The sequence below is a fragment of the Manis pentadactyla genome, chromosome 1 (genome assembly GCF_030020395.1).
Source record: "Manis pentadactyla isolate mManPen7 chromosome 1, mManPen7.hap1, whole genome shotgun sequence".
NCBI lineage: Eukaryota > Metazoa > Chordata > Mammalia > Pholidota > Manidae > Manis > Manis pentadactyla.
Window position 1 is genome coordinate 196,695,635 of NC_080019.1, and position 17,552 is coordinate 196,713,186.

Below are 17,552 nucleotides of genomic sequence, written 5' to 3' on the forward strand. Positions count from 1 at the left end.
GGGGCAGGGAGGGGCCTCATCGCGTGCATGGTGGGCCTGCAGGGCTTGGCCCAGATGGCTCTCCCGCCCGTGGTCCTCCCCCAGGGACAGCTGCGGGTGCTGTCCGTCCCCAGGCCCTGCTCTCCCTGTGGAGGCCCCAGGTGGGGGCCCCCCGAGCCTGGGGGTGCAGGCTGGGGTCCGGGTGTGTATGGGCCAGAAGGGAGCAGTCGCCGCCCCCTGTGCTCTGTCCCAGGGTCGCCCCGGGGTGAATGGATTGAAAGGAGAGAAGGGGGAGCCAGGACTCGCCAGTGTCGGATTTGGAGTGAGGGTGAGTGTCCTCCAAGTGACAGCGGCTTCGGGACACCTGACCCATGACCCCGCTGTGGTTCTTCAACCCAACATCCCTGGCACACGTGTGCACACGTACCACGAACGGGCACCTGTGTGGCTCTGGCACGTGCCCACCTGTCGCTTGTCCTCTGCTTATTACCAAGTGGTGATTTCCCGTGGCCCTGCTGTCCTTAGAGCTGAGGGTCCATCTCAGCGGTGTCAGCAGGGTAAGGCATTTTCAACTGTTCCCCTGAGATGCCATCAAGCCTCAGGACTGGCTTCCGACAGGGCAGTGTGGTGGGTTGCGCTGGCCCCCCACCGCGTCCCCAGCTGGGCAGGCCCCCCGCCTCGTGTCCCCAGCACTCTGGGTTCTTTGTGGGGGCCTCTTCTTTCTTGGGGATGACGACAGGGCTGAGGTCTCATGCAAATCAGGAGTGGTAGTGCGTTTGCAGGGCTCTGACCCAGCCGGAGCATGCGGCCTGTTGGTCAGGGGATGGGATGATACTGGCTCGTGGGGCGGTACAGCGGCCACGTGGGTGCATCTGGAGGAGACTCGCCCACCCACTGCCTGTGGGCCGGAGTCCCGGCCCTCATCCCACTGCCAGGCCTTCCAGCTTGGCCAGCCTGACCGTGGCCTCGGGGCGGTCATGGGGCGAGGGCGGGCCCCAAAACATGTCAGCATGGCGGTGGGGGGAGCAGCCCACCCTCACACTGCCTGAGTGTGTTCCCAATGCACCTCCCAGGCACAGGCGGGCCCCTGGCCAGGTGGGCACAGTGCTTCAGGGTGGCCGGGCAGGATGTTCTGTCCATGAATGATCCCATGGAAACAAGGTCAAATCCACACTGGCTCAGGCCTGCTTGCGCTGGCCTCCAGGGCCGACCTGTTGACTGGGAAGCGTGCAGCTGGACACCTGGAGCTTGCGTCTGAGAATCTGCATTCATGTCCAGGCACACACACACACTGCCTGAGGGACATTCTGAGCCCAGCTCGCCTGGAATGGGCGGGGACAGCACCATCCCCGGGAGCTGCAGGCACAGAGGAAGCTCCGTCCTTCCTTGATGTCATGCTGTCAAGTGCAGTTTTCCCATTTTGCCGTGATTTTTAGAAATGCTCCCCACCCATCTACTGCCCTGACCAGTGTTGCTGGCCCAGCTGTGCCCACGACTGACCAGAGCTCTCACCCCTGCAGGGTCCGCCGGGCCCCCCAGGGCCTCCGGGGCCCCCAGGCCTTCCCGGGACTCCTGTGTATGACAGCAACGTAAGTCACCCCACTGCCTGTTCTGCCACCATGGTCCTCACCCTGGCCCCTGGCAGAAGCTGCCACCTTCCTTCCTCCACCACAGATGCCCCAGGAAGGCTGACACCCCTGGGGGAGGCCAACCCTGAGGCAGGGGCAGCCCAAGCCATGGCCTCTGCACCCTGGGGTCAGGGCTTCTGGAAGGAGTCTGGGACCCAGGCCCACCTGCCCAGTGGGCCACACCTGGCAGGCAGTCCGTTAGAGACAAACTCCCCAGGGAAGTGAAGGCCAGGGGAAGGGAGGGGTCTCTGGATCAAGGAACCTGAGCCCTAAGCCCCATGGTCTGGGGAGGGGCAGGCATCCCCAATTACAAGGTTAAGCAATGTGACAAGGGCGAAGCCGGTTGACTGACTCCTGATTCCGAACCCCTGCTCCCGTCCCGGCACCCTGCCCCTGGGCGGAGCAGGCAGTGCCTGTGTGGCCTTGCAGCAGGGATTGGGCCTCTGGGGTGGACACCCCCAGGTTGGGGTGGCCTCAGTCGCCAGAGCCCCACCTCACTGGCCAGCTTCTTTGCAGGTGTTTATGGAGTCTGGCCGCCCAGGACCTCCAGGATTGCCAGGTGGAGCTCCTGGGGCCCCAGGGAGGGCCTTCATGGGGTGCTCCGGGATTCCAAGCTCCCCAGTAACCCAGCACCCCTACCCTGAGGCAGCGTGAATGCCAGGGGGCCCATGCACTCCAATCCCAATTGATCACGGCCCCCTTTGCTGGGCCTCCTGCCATGTCCCAGCATGGCCTTCCAGGTGGCCTGACCGTGGGCAGGAGTGGACACTGAGTGACCACCCAGTCGCTGGCCAGAGTTTAGATCTGGCTTCCAGACTGCCGCTTGTCAGTGCACCCACCCCACAGGAGCAGCGTGGCCTGGAGAACAGACCCGTGGGGCTGCGGCCCCTTGGGTGGGGCCACCGAGCGCTCCTGCTGTATGCGAGCTCTTGCTCTGAAGGGCCCCGCGTCTGTGTGGTGCCCTGTCCCCCATCTGGGGCCAGGGCCAGGGGTGTGTGGGCAGGGGGCACATCCCAGAGGTCCCTGTCACATGTTAGATGACGGTCTCTGCCCCTCCAGGGTACCAGGGGCCTTCCGGACCCAAGGGAGACAAAGGAGACGTGGGCCCTCCTGGACCACCAGGTGAGCGCTCTGGCAGCCCCCTGCTGAGGGGCCGAGGCACTAGGAGCCAGTGCGGTCCCCGGCACTTGTCGTGCCTGTGGTCACCCATCCCTCTCTCTGGGGGAAGGGGGCCCTTCAGGGCTCGGGCCTGAGCGGACCTGTGGTGCTGGGTCTGGATTCAGGGGGTCAGGCCTGAGGCCGCAGGGACAGGTGGTTGGAGGCCGTGGTGCTGAGGAGCAGGGCTGGTGCCCAGTGTGCCTCTTCCAGAGGAGGCCCAGTGCCCCTGGTGTGTGGGGCTGTGTGGGGCCCTCGATGGGCCTGGTTGCCTGGGGGTGTGAACGCCCAGGACCCTGCGTGTTCTCTGGGCTGGGGATCCCCTCCTGAATTCTCCCATTGCGGGATGGAATGCTAGACCCACCAGTGTGGATGTCGGGGAGCTGGTAGGGCAGAAGCCCAGAGAGCCAAGGCACCTGCTACCCAGCCATGCCAGCTGTCTGGGGGCCTCCGCGGAGGAGGGGATGAGCTGAGTGCTGGATGAGGATACCACTGTCAGGCCAGCCTGGGGCAGAGGGCGGAGCAGAGCACTGGAAGGCTAATGGCCAAGAGTTCTCCAAAAAGGAGCAAAGATTCGAGGGGCTTTGCACAAAGGTCAGTAAGAGGGCCAGCTGACCCCCGGCAGTGTGAGCGAAGCCAGAGACCATGCTGCGCCCCCGAGAGTCCACGAAAGGTCCCTGCTAACTTGGGACTCCACAGCCAGTGGACACCCTTCTAGGTGGAGCTGAGGCAGCAAGGCTGTCCCAGGACTCTGCCTAGCGGAAGAGGGATGTGATGCAATGAGCAAACACACGGAGAGGGGAGTCAGGACGCCTCCCTGGGCAGCGTGGCAGGCGGCCTGGAAGTCTACACTGGGCTGCCAGCCAGTGAGCACCTGGGCACCTTGGGGATGAGCCGAGGACGGGAAAGGGATGTGCAAGGGGTGACCTGACATAGCAACGGCGTAGAAAGACCTGACCCAGGAGAAGGCAAGAGCAGAAAGGAGCAGAGGCCGGGCAGAGGAAGTGGGAAGTAGGGAGCGACTCCGATCCATCGGTGAGGCCCTGCACGCAGGCACTGTGCTGCTGGAAGGCGCGGGGCCCAGACGGCCACGGGGAGCCCGAGCCCCGCCTGCCAGGCAGCCCCTGCCCCGCAGTGACCACAGGGTCGCCTCCCCAGTGGCCTGACATCCCCCTTACCAGGTTTCCAGGGTAAAAGCCATGGGAGAGGGTGAACCCCAGGTCACTCTCCCACTGGAAGGGGGAAGGGTTTTGTTAATTCTGTTCACAGAATCACAGCCTTAATCAGTGCACAGTGCGGAGCATCTACAAGTTAGAAGACAAATGGCAAATTTAGCCTTCAGAAGACAGGGTAGTACAGGTCAGAAGTGAATGGACACATCTACATAATAGGAAATGTCAAGAGAGTCAAAAAACCAAGTTAATCCTTCAGAAAGGCTGTAACGGTGGCTCCCCCTTGTAGAGCTGACCAAGGAGAGGCACCGGGTGACGCTGGAGCTGGGGCTGTCCCGTGCTTTGCTGGGGAGAGCTTAGCCCAGGCGGGGTGTCTGGGATCCTTGCTGCAGGCGCAGGGCCCCGCTGGGCGGGAGGCGGGGAAGGGAGATGCGTGGTGTGCACTTTGGGAAAGGACACAGCCTGCCATTGTCACAGACAGTGTGTCTTTGAATGCGGACAGCCTAAAGGATGTACAGATAAACTGTCACAATTAATCAGCAATTTACAAGGGCACAAGGGCAATTTACAAAAGTCAGTGAGCAGTCAAAAACAAAATGAAACTTCAGAAAGGCCCCATTTAGAAAAAGAGATCAGATCGGTGGTCGTCACAGGTGGGGTCAGGTGGCAGGCATCCAGGCACAACCGGGCAGCCGTGAGGTAAGGTTGTGGGGACACAGTGGCCCAGTTAACGCTGTGCATGCTCAGAGGTGGTAAGAGTGGGTCCCCAAAGTTCTCACCACAGGAGAGAGCTTCTCCTTTTCTTTGTAGCCATGAGGCGATGGGTGTTGACCTATGTGTGGTCATCACGATAGTGCCAGTCAGTCTACGGCACACCCTTAAACTTGCCCAGCATGCACATGCTGATCACAGCTCAGTGAGACGGGAAAAACCCCCAAAAGCCACCAGGGAACCGGGAGCGAGTCACAAAGCATGCAGCAAATCCCAGCACAAACACAGGAACTGCGGCCAAATGCAGGAAGGCATGGGGGGAGGGGGCGAATGGAAGACGCTGGCGAGATGCCAGCTCACCGAGGCCCCCAATCTCTCCTGCAGGGCCATTCCCATCCGACCTCCTCCGGCTGGAGGCTGAAATGAAGGTGGGCAACCCCCCCAAGCCTTGGGAGCGCATCCCTCTGCCCGCCCCACAGGGTCACCAGCCCTGCTCAGCTTTCCGGGGACTTGGTTGACCAGAGGTGTCCTGCGGGGCCTGCCAGGCCCGGGGTCCAGAAGCTCCCCGCCACTTACCACCCACCTGAGGGCTCACGAGGGTCAGCACCTGGTCCCATGCCAGCAGCGCAGACCAAAACATTCCTGTCCACAGGGCGAGAAGGGTGACCGAGGGGATGCAGGACAGAAGGGAGGAAAGGGCGAGCCCGGGGGCGGCGGATTCTTCGGCTCCAGTGTGCCTGGCCCCCCAGGCCCCCCTGGCTATCCTGGGACTCCGGTAAGTCGGCCCCGGAGTCCCCGGGCCTGGATGCCCGCTAGGCCATGGGCTGTGCTCTGTGTCCCTGGCCTGGTCCTCGCCCCCTGTAAAGGGGTGCATGGTAGGCTGGGGGCTGTGCCTCCTCTGCCCTCCCAGGGTGGACCCTAACCTGGGGTGTGCCAAAACAGGCAGGGTCTCTTGGCAGACACAGCCTGGCCCTCAAACTTCAGTGTCCCCGCCTGGGGGATGTAGGTTACAAGGCCGCATGTTTTGTCTTCTACCCTAGGGTCCCAAGGGAGAGAGCATCCGGGGCCAGCCCGGCCCACCTGGACCTCAGGGGCCCCCCGGCATCAGCCACGAGGGGCGCCAGGGGCCTCCTGGCCCCCCTGGCCCCCCAGGCCCCCCAGGCCCCCCTTCCTTTCCTGGTCCTTACAGGCAGAGTGAGTTGGGTGGAGGGGTGGGCCCTGGGCTCCAGCCCCATCCAGCCAGGGCCTTGTTCCCACTCCACTTTCTGTCTGGCAGCTATCAGCGTTCCTGGGCCTCCAGGACCCCCAGGGCCCCCGGGCCCCCCTGGAACCATGGGCGCCTCCTCAGGGGTAAGCATCCCCTGGCACTGACCCACCAGACCCCTCACGACCTGGCCACCCTTCCCTTTGGAGGCCTGTCAGTGGGGGGCTGCCTCCGAGGACTCCCAGTGGACCCCACAGGGACCCAGTGCTCAGGCGGGCTCTGTCCCTAGGAAGGCACATGGAGGCCCTGAGACTCGTCCAAAGCAGAAATGGGGAGCCCAGGGCAGCCGGGGAGGATGAGGGGCTCGGCTGTTGAGGAGTCCCCGCGGGTGGGCCCAAGGCCCAGAGGCCCAGGTGGGCTGGGCCCCCCACTGCCTCCTCCCGGGGGGGGGGGGCGGCCTCAGCTGCCCAGCCACAGCGGAACGCTCACAAGGACACCCTGCCTAAGAAAGGCATCCACTTAAGTCAAGGACCACCCTCCATCAGGAGGTGCTCAAATGTCCAAATGCAGCCGCCCCAAAGATGCTGCCTCTGGGCACATGGGGACCCCTCTGGGCGGGCTTCCTGCAGGTGCGCGTCTGGGCCACGTACCAGACCATGCTGGATAAGGTGCCCGACGTGCCTGAGGGCTGGCTCATCTTCGTGGCTGAGAGGGAGGAGCTGTACGTGCGGGTCCGCAGTGGCTTCCGGAAGGTCCTGGTGAGTGCCTGGGACTACAGCCTTGCCGCCATTGCTGTCTTTAATTAGCAGGCTATTTGTTGAGCAGTTTCAGGTTTACAGGGAAGTGACCCACTTTTTAAAGTAAACGGATGTATTAAATGTGTCGCGTGCCAGTCACCTGACTAGACTCCTGGATCTGGGGAGGGCCTGGCGCTGGTGAGGGAGGCAGGGCTGAGCCTGGGTGGGGGCCGCTGGGTAACTCCGTGTTTTCTTCCAGCTGGAGGCCCGGACGCCACTCCCTCAGGGGACGGTAAGCCTGCTTTCCTTTTGTTTAGAGGCACGTCTTGGAGCCTGGTGGCCGGCCAGACTCGAGGGGCACGGGATGGCGAGGGGCTGTGCATGGCCTCGTTCCAGGGACACAGTGCTTTCGGGTCCTGGTGCCCAGCACACGAGTGGGATGCGGGCTGGTCCTGCTGGGGAAAGGGCTGCCCAGACCACCAGGGGCACCCTCCCCGGGGTCACAGTCACATTTCGTTTGAGCCTCCATCTCCCACCTCCAGTGCTGGGCTGCGGCGGCCCCTCTCAGGAGGCTGACCAGTGAGCTGGGATGCACATGTATCTTACCGCTGCTGCAGGGTGTTCAAAACACACAGCTCTCAGGCCAAGGCCTCTGTCGCATGGTTGGCCGGGGTCCCATGCCAGCCCCTGTGCCCATGAGGCTCAGTCAGTGGTCAAACAAGAAGGAACAGCCTGCAAAGCAAACCTGGTGTTTATGTGGGGCCTCTAGGGACCAAGTCCCAGGGACTCGACTCTGGAGCAACCTGGGACGTGCTCCGAGTGGGGGGAGGGGTCATGGCAGCAGGCCGCAGGCACGTAGGAGTGGTTCTGGAAGAGCTGCAACTGGCGCAGATGCCAGCGGCCAGCCTTGGTCCCTCTCGTTTGGGTCACGGCACCAGTTACAGGCGGGAGCTCAGCGACCTGAGCCTGTGGAACCCGCAGGGGGGGCGCGGACTTGCAGAGACCAGCTTCCCCGCGGCCCCCACTGCATGCCAGGCCCCGGACTCCCCCTCAGACGCGTCCATTCAGTCCCTTCTCCCCTTCGCGAGTCCATTCAGCAAAGGTGCCCCCCAAGACGGGGCAGGGCTCTGCCTGGAGCAGGGGTGCAGGCAGCAGAGTAGCAGGACGGGGCCTGCTGATGGCACGAGAATGGTAACAGGTGTTCTGTGCTGTCAGGGGTTTGCTGCTGCAGGCTGTCGGGCGGCACAGCGCCTGGATCTCACAGGGGGTCGCTGCTCCGAGGTGGGGGGGAGCAAAGGCTCAGGGGCTGAGACATGGCCCACAGGCATCGCGGCCACGCGTCAGCTGCACCTGGGAGAGGCCGGGAGGCTTGGGGCATGTGGTCAGGCACCGGGCCTCCTGGTCAGGGGGGTCCCAGGTTTCTCAGTGTAGAGCTGGGGGAGGTGCTGAGAGGCCATCCCACTGATGTGTCGAGAGGCCATCCCACTGATGTGTCAATACGCGATCAGAGCTTCCCCACCCTGGCTTCACCCCAATACTCCAGGCAACCCCAGGGTCTGGGGGTGCAGCCCTCTCCCGACTAGGAACACAGCCAGGGTTCAGAAGAGGGGGTGCCCCAGGACAGGTGGCCAGGAATCGGCCTCTGCAGGAGATCAGAGCCCAGGTGGCAGTGGGGCCTTGCTGCCCATGGCCATCTGCCCCTCTGTCTGCAGGACAATGAAGTGGCTGCCCTGCAGCCCCCCATAGTGCAGCTCCACGAGGGCAACCCGTACACCCGGCGGGAGCACTCCCATGCCACAGTGCGGCCCTGGCGGGCAGACGACATCCGGGCCAGCGTCCCTCGCTTGCCAGACTTCCAGCCCTATCCCGGAGCGCCACACCACAGCTCCTACACGCACCTCCGGCCGGCACGCCCCACCAGCACACCTGCCCACACCCACCAGGACTTCCAACCGGTGGTGAGTGCCCCGCTGGCCCCTTAGCTCCCCAGGCCCTGGGTGAGAATCCAGATCCTCAGAGCTGCCAGGGAGGGTTCTCCAGGCCTAGAAGGTCAGTCCCTGCTTGTGTCCTGGAGAAGCTGGGACGGGGAGGTGGCAGTGCTAGGGACAGGGCACTGGAAAGCCTCTGCCATGGAGGCGGTTGGCAGAGCCTGGGCACAGGGGCCTGCATGGGATGGAGGAGGGTGGCCGGAGGGTGGCTGCTGTGGCCTGAAGGGGCTGAGCGACCCCCTCCCACTACAGGGGCGGGTTGTTGCTTCCTGGGTGCCCAGCACACAAACCATCTCTGCTGCCCTGGGCAGAGGGGCCAGTAGCCAGCTCTCACAGAGCCCCCAGCACCAGCCAGCCAGGCATTCCACATGCTCAGCCCTCCTAGGCCGGCCTGAGTTCAGACCTGGACTTGTCTGTGTGGACCAGGTTCAGGGGCCCATGACCTCAGGGACCGCTAACGTGGTGCCTGACGCATGGCTCTCCTGCAGCTCCACCTGGTCGCACTCAACAGCCCGCAGCCAGGCAGCATGCGAGGCATCCGTGGGGCCGACTTCCAGTGCTTCCAGCAGGCGCGTGCCGTGGGGCTGGCTGGCACCTTCCGTGCCTTCCTGTCCTCACGGCTGCAGGACCTCTACAGCATTGTGCGCCGTGCCGACCGCACGGGCGTGCCCATCGTCAACCTCAGGGTGGGTGTGGCTGCCCTGTGGGTATGGGGCAACCCAAGCTGGAGCAAGGGACCCTGGGCAGGTGGGCACTGGGTCCTGCACCCAGGGACCACAGTCTTGTTGGGGTACCCCATGGATCCCCTCGTGGACCCTGAGCCCTGCACCTCCTACTGGGGGCTCTGGTGCAGCCCCCGGCTGTGTGCCCATTCGGCCCAGGGCTGGGGGAAGATATCCTGTGAGCAGAGCCCTCCCTCGGACACTTGGGTATTCTGAGGCTACCTGGCCACTGGTCCCTTGGCAGGGTGCGGGCAGAGATGCAGTGAGCCTGCCCGTGTCCCTTCCCTCTGCAGGACGAGGCGCTGTTTCCCAGCTGGGAGGCCTTGTTCTCCGGCTCCCAGGGCCAGCTGAAGCCCGGGGCCCGCATCTTCTCTTTTGACGGCAGAGACGTCCTGCAGCACCCCGCCTGGTAGGTACCCCCAGTGTGAGTGCAGCAGCATGGGGGCACTGCTCCCCAGGCTGTGCCCCCAAAAGCAGCAGAAACGGCATGGGGCAATCTGGGAGGTGGGACAGCTTGACTCCATGCCCCCTGAGCTCCTGCCCTCCCACTGCCCCACATCTCCGGCCACCCTGCCTCTGGGAAGGGCCCTTTCCTGCCTGAGGTGGCCTCTGCCCTGGGAGGAGCCAGGCCAGGGGCACTGATGGGCCGTGGGTCCTGTAGGCCCCAGAAGAGTGTGTGGCATGGCTCAGACCCCGGCGGGCGCCGGCTCACTCAGAGCTACTGTGAAACCTGGCGGACCGAGGCCGCCGGCGCCACCGGCCAGGCCTCCTCACTGCTGGCGGGCAGGCTGCTGGAGCAGAAAGCCACAAGCTGCCACAGCGCCCTCATTGTCCTCTGCATAGAGAACAGCTTCATGACCTCCTCCTCCAAGTAGGCCTCTGCAGGCTCAGGAAGATGTACAGAAGGACAGGTGGCCAGAGAGGAGACCAGGAGGTTGGGGAGAGGAGAAGCCCCCAGGGCAGGGCAGGGCAGGGCATGTCGCCAGCACCGTGGGGCAGGGGGGTGGGGGGCGGACCTGGCTGGGACACTTTCCTGTATAGCTCACATTTCCTGTAACCTGCAAGAAATAAAGCCAAAGAGTGTATTTTTTAAAAAGTTTAAAACAAAAAGCTTGGCCTCAGGCCTCCTTCCCTGCCTGCCCCGCCCCACCCAGGGCGCTGTCCTTCACTGAATCAGACCAGGGCAGGGCTGACTCCAGAACTGACTGCCCTGGGGAGGACGTGTGCCCTTGGCCACCCAGGTGGGGCTGACAGCTTCCTGCCTGGCACCCCTTCCCATGCACGAAACAGTCCCGTTTGCATACGGCCACGCGCTGAGGCACTGGAGGCTGCTGCTGTGGCCCTCCCCCTCCTTGGCCTGGGTGGGGGCTGTGCTGGCAGCAGGTGGGTGTCCCACCCCAGGTGGCCAGCAGGCAGGCAGCATCAAGCAGGGTTGCTGCAAGAACCTGAGGAGAGGGGGTGTGCACAGGTGTGCACAAATGTACACAGGTATGAGCAGATACACACGGGTATAAACGTGATTCCACCAGAGCCAGCCCTGCCACGTGGGCCCATCTTCAAGCCTCTGTCCCACGCTGATTTCCAAGTGACCCCAGGTCACACCCAGTGTACAGCCTGGCACAGCTGAGTTCAAGTGGGGAGTTCTGAGGGGTCCACAAGCCTGGCACGAGCACCCCAGGTTTACCTTTGCAGCACGTGGAGATCAGAAAACCTGGAGGCAAAGGGCACAGCCATGCGTGGCCCCAGCTGAGACAGCTCATAGTCAGCACAGGGCCTGCTGAGCCACACCCAGGGGCAGACGAGGCCACATGGAGGCAGTACTGAAGGGGACCTTTTGGGGCACATGTGGGCATCTCTGGAGCAGTGAGCAGGGATCCCCACTGGTGGCTGTGCTGGAAAGGTGGCAGGCCAGAGCCCAACTGCCTCAAGGTCTGCCGTCTGAGCACTGGGACTGGGCCACGGGAGCTGGTCCCACTGTGGAATGTGGTTTCCAAGCAGGCTCCAAATAAAAGTGGCCGTTCACACAGACATTTGCTTCCAAGCGGCTTTATGGTAAGTCCTTGGGGGCCTTCTGTCTCTGGACTCCCAGCCAGTGGCTCCTGCGTGGGTACATACAGGTGTGAGAAGACATACATGGGTGTGCACAGGTATGAGCAAATATACATGCGTGTGCACGGGTGTGAGTGAATGTACACAGGCGTGCATGCGTATGCACAGGTGTTAGCAAATATACCTGGATGTGCACGAGTGAATATACACAGGTGTGCACATGCATGAGTAGATATACATGTGTGTGGGGGTGTGCACAGGTGTGCATGAATGTACACAGGTATGAGCAGATACACACGGGTATAAACAGATATACCTGGGTGTGCACAGGTATGAGTGGATATACATGGGTGTGCATGGAAGTACATGGGTGCACACAGGTGACACGGTTGCCACAGGTTTCCTACACCTTCCTTCTCCCTCAGGGGTCTCCCTGGAGGCGGCCAGCAGCACCCTAGCTCTTCTTAAGGCTGTGTAGGTGGTGTACACCCTGGGGTCCCAGACCCAGCACCCATATTCTCTCCACAGCTACTGCAGCTGGCCAGGTTGCAAGTATCTGGTCCCAAGGCCTGTGCACTCCTGCTCCTCTACCCTCAGGTGCCTAAGACGCCCCCCTCACCCACACTGGGACAGCCAGATCCAGCAGTCCCTCGTTGACCAGGAGGGCTATTCCTAAGCATGCCGAGCTAGCTCCGAGCAGCCAGCCTTCCTTTGGACCCTTCTTAGTGTGAATGCCACTTGGCTGCCCTGTGCTGGATGAGGTCAGAGCATCAGGGAGGGGGCAGTGTCCAACTCAGGATGCACAGGCCCAGACGTGTCCTTGCCTGTGGCTGGGGACAGTGGCAGGGACCCCTTCCTTGGGCCCAGATGATGGACCACTGGACAGACAGGGCCGGCCCAGAATCAGGGCCTCACACTTAGGCCCACAGCTTGTTTAATGAACTGGGAAGAGCAGACAGATGAAGCCACAGGGAACACAGCTGGCTTTCACTAGGTGGCCATCCAGGTGGGCAGGGCAAGTCATCTGGGCAGCCGGAGTGGCCATCCATCACCAGGAGACAGGGTCAGACTTCCCCTGCAGGGATGGGGGAAGGGCAAGGGTCTGGGAGGGGAGGACCTGCAGTCGGGGGCACCACCACACCCACTTCTACAGAAAGAGAAGACGGACAAGGTGTCTCATTTATGCCAGTTTTTTAAAAAAATGGACAGTATTGTTTAAAATGCAGCACCTGGACATGTCACAGTCTGGCCCAAGTCAGGGACCAAGGCTCTCATCCCTGCCGTGCAGGGCCTAGGACACCATGCGGCCAAGTCCTGGGGCAGGTGCAGGCTGCCTCCCAAGGCAGCCAAGGACAGGGATGACCGACAGGCAAGTGAAACCCCACCGCGAGCAGCATGGCGGCAGGAGACAGTCACCTAACCCCCGGCAGACTGGGGCCGGGGCCAGGGCAGGGCCAAGGGGCACGTGCTCAGGGCTGCTGCAGGACAAGCCAAGGCAGGCGGCCCTCGAGGTGTGGGTCATGAGGACAGACCATGCAGGGGCCCCATTAGTCACTGGTTCCACCAACAGAACACGAATTTGGATACCAGGACATGCCGGTTCTGAGATGTCAAGGCCCCAGGCTTGGGCAGGACGTTGGCGGGTAACCCACAGGCTGCCTCTGGCATCAGCAATCTGCCCTCCACTTGGCCAGCTCATCAGGACTTGGCCTTAGGCTGCGGGCTTTGCTCCTGCAGGGCCCATCCTGTGGCCTGCACGCCGTACTCTGGGGCCGGTGATGGAGCATCAGGCTCTAGGCTGTTGAAGGCTCCGTCCTTCACACTCAGCACCTGCACGGTCTCCTCTGCAGGGCGCCTCAGCTCCTGGGCCACAGGCAGGGGCTGGCGGTGGCCCTGTCGTAAATGCTGCAGGATCACTAGCATTGCCCCTGAGAAGTAGGCGACGAACAGCACCAGGAAGTACACGAAGTAGATGAAGAACTGGAATAGGAGGGTGGGGCGGGCAGGTGAGCAGTGTGCAAGGGGCAGCCTGCCCGGGCAGGAGACCCAGGGAGGTCTCGGGGACTGGCCGAGCAGGTGCGGACCCCCCAGAGCCAGCTCTGCTCCCTGCGGGCTGGCCTCCTGAGCCACTCTGCTTGTGGCACTCAGCCTCGCGGGCAGGCGCTCTTCAACCAGGAAATGAGCCACAGATGCTGTTTCAGGGAAGATGGAGTTGACGCCTTGTCCCTATTCCTCCCCCAGTGTGACCAAAACCCTGCACGCTGCACACAGAACACTCCTAAGGAGACTGGAAGGCAGAGGGCAGGCCAGCCAGGGACCTTGGAGCCCACGGAGTAGTGTGGCCATGTTACCTAGGCTTCTTTTTCTTTTTGCTGCATGCACTTTGGAACCAAAGAAGCCAGCAACCCAGAAAGGCCACAAACACAGGAGAAAAGCCCCAACATAAGCTGCCATCTGGCCAAAGGCTCAGGAGCGACAGCCCAGCAGGACAGGCTGCTGATGGGTGGGAGCCGCCCAACCCCACCAGACCCCACCCTCATCACCCAGCCCATGTGGGGCCCTGCCCACCCCCCTTGCCCCAGTGCAGAGGGGAGCTGAAATGTTCACCCTGCAGAGGCCACATGGAGAGGTTGGACTTTCGCCCCACCAGGTGGTAATGGCCCCCCAACCCCCAGCCCTGCAGTCAGGAGTTTTACCCCCACCCCCAGCAGTGTCACGTGAGGCCACAAAGGGAGCAGTAATGAGGTGCCCATACCCCTCCCAGCCACAGGGGGCCGACTGGGAGCAGCAAGGGACCCAGCAGTACGAGGGAGGAGGGCGGAGTAGGGACCTGCTGTAATAAGGCACATGCCCCAACATCCCCTGCTAGAGTGGTGTCAGGAGAAGCCAGCTAAAACAGAAAGATTAAGTAAAATCCAGTCCCATAATACCTAAAAGTGTCAAGGTTTCAATTTAAAAAATCACTCAGCATACTCAGAACTGCAGATCTCTAACTGAATGAAATCAACAGAAGCTGACACTGATGTTACAGAGTGACATCAGGTGTTAAAATTACCTGAGAAAGATTTTAAAGCAGCATCATAAAAATGCATTAACAAGCAATAACAAACATGCTGAAACAAATTAAATTTAAAAAAAAACAGGCTCGGAAAACAGAAGAGATAAAGCAATTAGAACTGAAAAGTAATAACCAAAGTAAAAACTCAACAAATGGTCTCAATAACAGACCAGAGGGGACAGAGAAAAGCAATCAGTGAGCTGGAAGACAAAACAGTAAAAATGACCAAAGCTGAACAGAGAGAACACAGATTAAGCAAAACATAAGCAGAACCTCATTCCCTGTGGGGCTGCATGACAAAAGATGTGACGCTGTGTCATGCGAGTCCCACAAGAAGGAAGAGGATGGGGCCGCAAAAGCGCTTGAGGAAATAATGTCTGAAAACTCCCTCAAATTTGGCAGAGGCATGACCTACCTACAGATCAAAGAAACTGAGGGACCCTAAGCAGGACAAAGCCAAGAAAACCAGACCAACCAACACCATATTCAAACTTCTGAAAGACAAAGACAAAATAAAAGGAAAACTCTTGAAAGTAGCCACAAAAAAGTGACTCCTTAGTGGAAAAACTATTAGAATGCTAGTGGATTTTTCATCAGAAGCCATGAGGACCACAAGGAAGTGACACACTTTTCACATGCTGAATGGAAAAACTGTCAGCCCAGGGGCCTGTGTCCAGTTACAGTATCCTTCAGGAATGAAAAGGAAGGACCTCAGAGGAAGGAAAAACTAAGAGAAGAATTTGTCACCAGCAGAACTGCCCTAAAGAATGGCTTAAAGGAGGTTCTTTAAACAGAAAGATAACAATAAAGAAAAATATAGGTAAATAAAATAGACTTTCCTTCTCCTACCAAATTTTCTAAATATTTAATAGTTAACACCAAAATTATAACCCTCTTATGTGGCTCTAATAGTATGTAAGGTAAATACTTAAGACAATTGTACTATAAAGAGTGGAGGATAAAGTGACATAATAGGAGGCAGATTTCTGTACTTCACTGAAACTGATCATTTACTGCAGAACGCCACCATCAAAAAAACTATAACTACAGAGGATCAAAGCCTAATTTGGCTACCCCAAAAATGAACTAAGATACGATATGAAAAAGAACTTCCAACATCAGCACTCTCGGGAAGACTCATGACAGAAGATGATCAGCCAAAAAAAAAAAAACCCCAACAAAGATCCACGCACTGCCACAGGTATAGATGCACTCATCCCACCAGTTCCTGGACTTGCCATGGGAATGATGAAGGAGATATCTAAGCTGGCCTGTGCATACAGTAAAACAACAAATTTGACTGGATCTATACTGTTGGAACTCAACCAAGAATTAGGAGAAGTGCAAATTATAGCACTCCAAAATCTTACAACTACAGACTATTTACTGTTAAAAGAATATATGGGATGTGAACAGTCCCCAGGAATGGGTTGTTCTAATTTATCTGAATTCTCTCAGACTGTTCAAGTTCAGTTGGACAATATCCACCATATCATAGATAAGTTTTCACAAATGCCTAAGGTGCCTAACTGGTTTTCTTGGTTTCACTGGAGATGGCTGGTAATTACAGGTATGCTTTGGTTATGTAACTATATTCCTATTATGTTAAGGTGTGTGCACAATTTAATTAGTAGTTTAAAACCTATCCATGCTGAAGTTACTCTACAAGAAGATATGTCAAAGAAATAATCAATCCTCCCAGCTTTTCTTCTGCCTGCTACTTCTATAGCTTTTCTTCTTCCTACCTAATTACAACCTTTAAATAGAACTCGTGCCACATGTCGAATTTACCGAGTATCATAATTCTTCCAAGTGGTAAAGACACCTCAAGACAAATGCTGGGCATAGAAGCCACAGGACATAAATATGCAAAGAAGTAAAAAGCTAACCTTTTCAAACAATAAGGCTTCTCTCTCACTTACCAACTTAACATTTCCCTGTATGGCCCCGGAAGATGACTGGTTAGCCAGAGACGGGTAAGATTCCTCAAGGGAGGAACAACCTAAGACAGGCACAGTCGCAGGGGGCCATCAGGTGAGAAAATGGGGATCAGCAGAGGTGAGGCTTAGAACCTCCCCCCTCATGTTCTGAGAGAAATCTTCTGCATACATGGACGTTTATTGCCCTTGTCTAGCTCGGATTAACACATAGTCTACAGGCACACACCTGATCATCTACATTTGCTCTCTTACAACACTAAACTCTGTTTTCTACCTTTATCTCGTATCTACCTACCACTTCAGCATTTTATTAAAAATAATAATAATAAAGAGAGAAATGTGGTATCCACATATAAATCAAGTTTAAAAATCAAATGAATATTCATATTTGAACTGACTGTTTATAGTTCATAATGCATGAACAAAACTGAAAGCTTCTGTGATGACTGCCCTTGCACTGTTCACTGTGTAACTTATTCACTATGTAAGAATTTGTTCTCCATGTTAAGAACTTGTTCGTTATGCATCTGAAGATTGGAGACTGACGAAAATTAGGCTTGGGGTGGATTAATGATTGTGCATTGAGTATTGACCCCCCTATACAGAATTTTATTGTTGTTAACAACTATTTGATCAATAAATATGAGAGATGCCCTCACAAAAAAAAAATATATATATATATACATATATATATATATATATGTATATATATATATATAAACAGACTTCCAATTGTAAAATAAATAAGTAACCGGGATGTAATGTATAGCATAAGGAATATAGTCAAAGTATTGTAACAACTTGGCACGGTGATAGCTGGTACCTAGAATAATCATGTATATAAATGTTGAATCACTGTGTTGTACACCTGAAACTAATGTAATGTATTACTGTGTGTCAACTACCTTTCAATAAAAAAAAAAAAAAACACACACAACAGATAAACCAAAATGAAATTCTAATGAATGTGCCAACAACCCACAGGAAGTTGCAAAAAATAAAACAAATAAAAAGCAGAAAAAAATAAAAGGGAAACAAAATAAGAAATGGCAGACCTAGGCTCTAACACATCAATAATTACATTAAATATAAATGGTCTAAATAAAACAATTATTAGATTGACAGAGTAGATTAAAAAAACATGACAATCATATGCTATCTACAAGAACTGCCATTTCAAATATAACAATATAGTCAGATAAAATAAAA

At 57.7% G+C, this 17,552-nt stretch overlaps 2 protein-coding genes across 14 annotated transcripts in view; one reads left to right on the top strand and one right to left on the bottom strand.

The window, feature by feature from the left end:
* The window catches only part of COL18A1 (collagen type XVIII alpha 1 chain), an 84,748-nt gene extending 74,429 nt beyond the window's left edge, over positions 1–10,319 (top strand). For all 7 annotated transcript variants that reach the window (XM_057505383.1, XM_057505392.1, XM_057505378.1 and 4 more), the window contains 14 exons: positions 233–307; positions 1,500–1,568; positions 2,124–2,166; positions 2,667–2,729; positions 5,030–5,073; positions 5,298–5,420; positions 5,686–5,839; positions 5,922–5,995; positions 6,479–6,607; positions 6,846–6,878; positions 8,299–8,544; positions 9,063–9,260; positions 9,590–9,705; positions 9,958–10,319. In XM_057505383.1, the coding sequence (XP_057361366.1) occupies positions 233–307; positions 1,500–1,568; positions 2,124–2,166; positions 2,667–2,729; positions 5,030–5,073; positions 5,298–5,420; positions 5,686–5,839; positions 5,922–5,995; positions 6,479–6,607; positions 6,846–6,878; positions 8,299–8,544; positions 9,063–9,260; positions 9,590–9,705; positions 9,958–10,171 (1,581 nt within the window). In that variant the 3' untranslated portion in view covers positions 10,172–10,319. The remainder of the gene's footprint in view (positions 1–232; positions 308–1,499; positions 1,569–2,123; positions 2,167–2,666; positions 2,730–5,029; positions 5,074–5,297; positions 5,421–5,685; positions 5,840–5,921; positions 5,996–6,478; positions 6,608–6,845; positions 6,879–8,298; positions 8,545–9,062; positions 9,261–9,589; positions 9,706–9,957) is intronic.
* Positions 7,274–17,552, bottom strand: part of SLC19A1 (solute carrier family 19 member 1) — a 42,364-nt gene continuing 32,085 nt past the window's right edge. For 5 of the 7 annotated variants that reach the window (XM_057505407.1, XM_057505406.1, XM_057505402.1 and 2 more), the window contains one exon: positions 10,508–11,395. In XM_057505407.1, the coding sequence (XP_057361390.1) occupies positions 10,853–11,395 (543 nt within the window). In that variant the 3' untranslated portion in view covers positions 10,508–10,852. Of the gene's footprint in view, positions 7,319–10,507; positions 11,396–12,519; positions 13,326–17,552 lie in introns of those variants that run through there. The other 2 variants (XM_036912105.2, XM_036912098.2) reach the window with 2 other exon arrangements.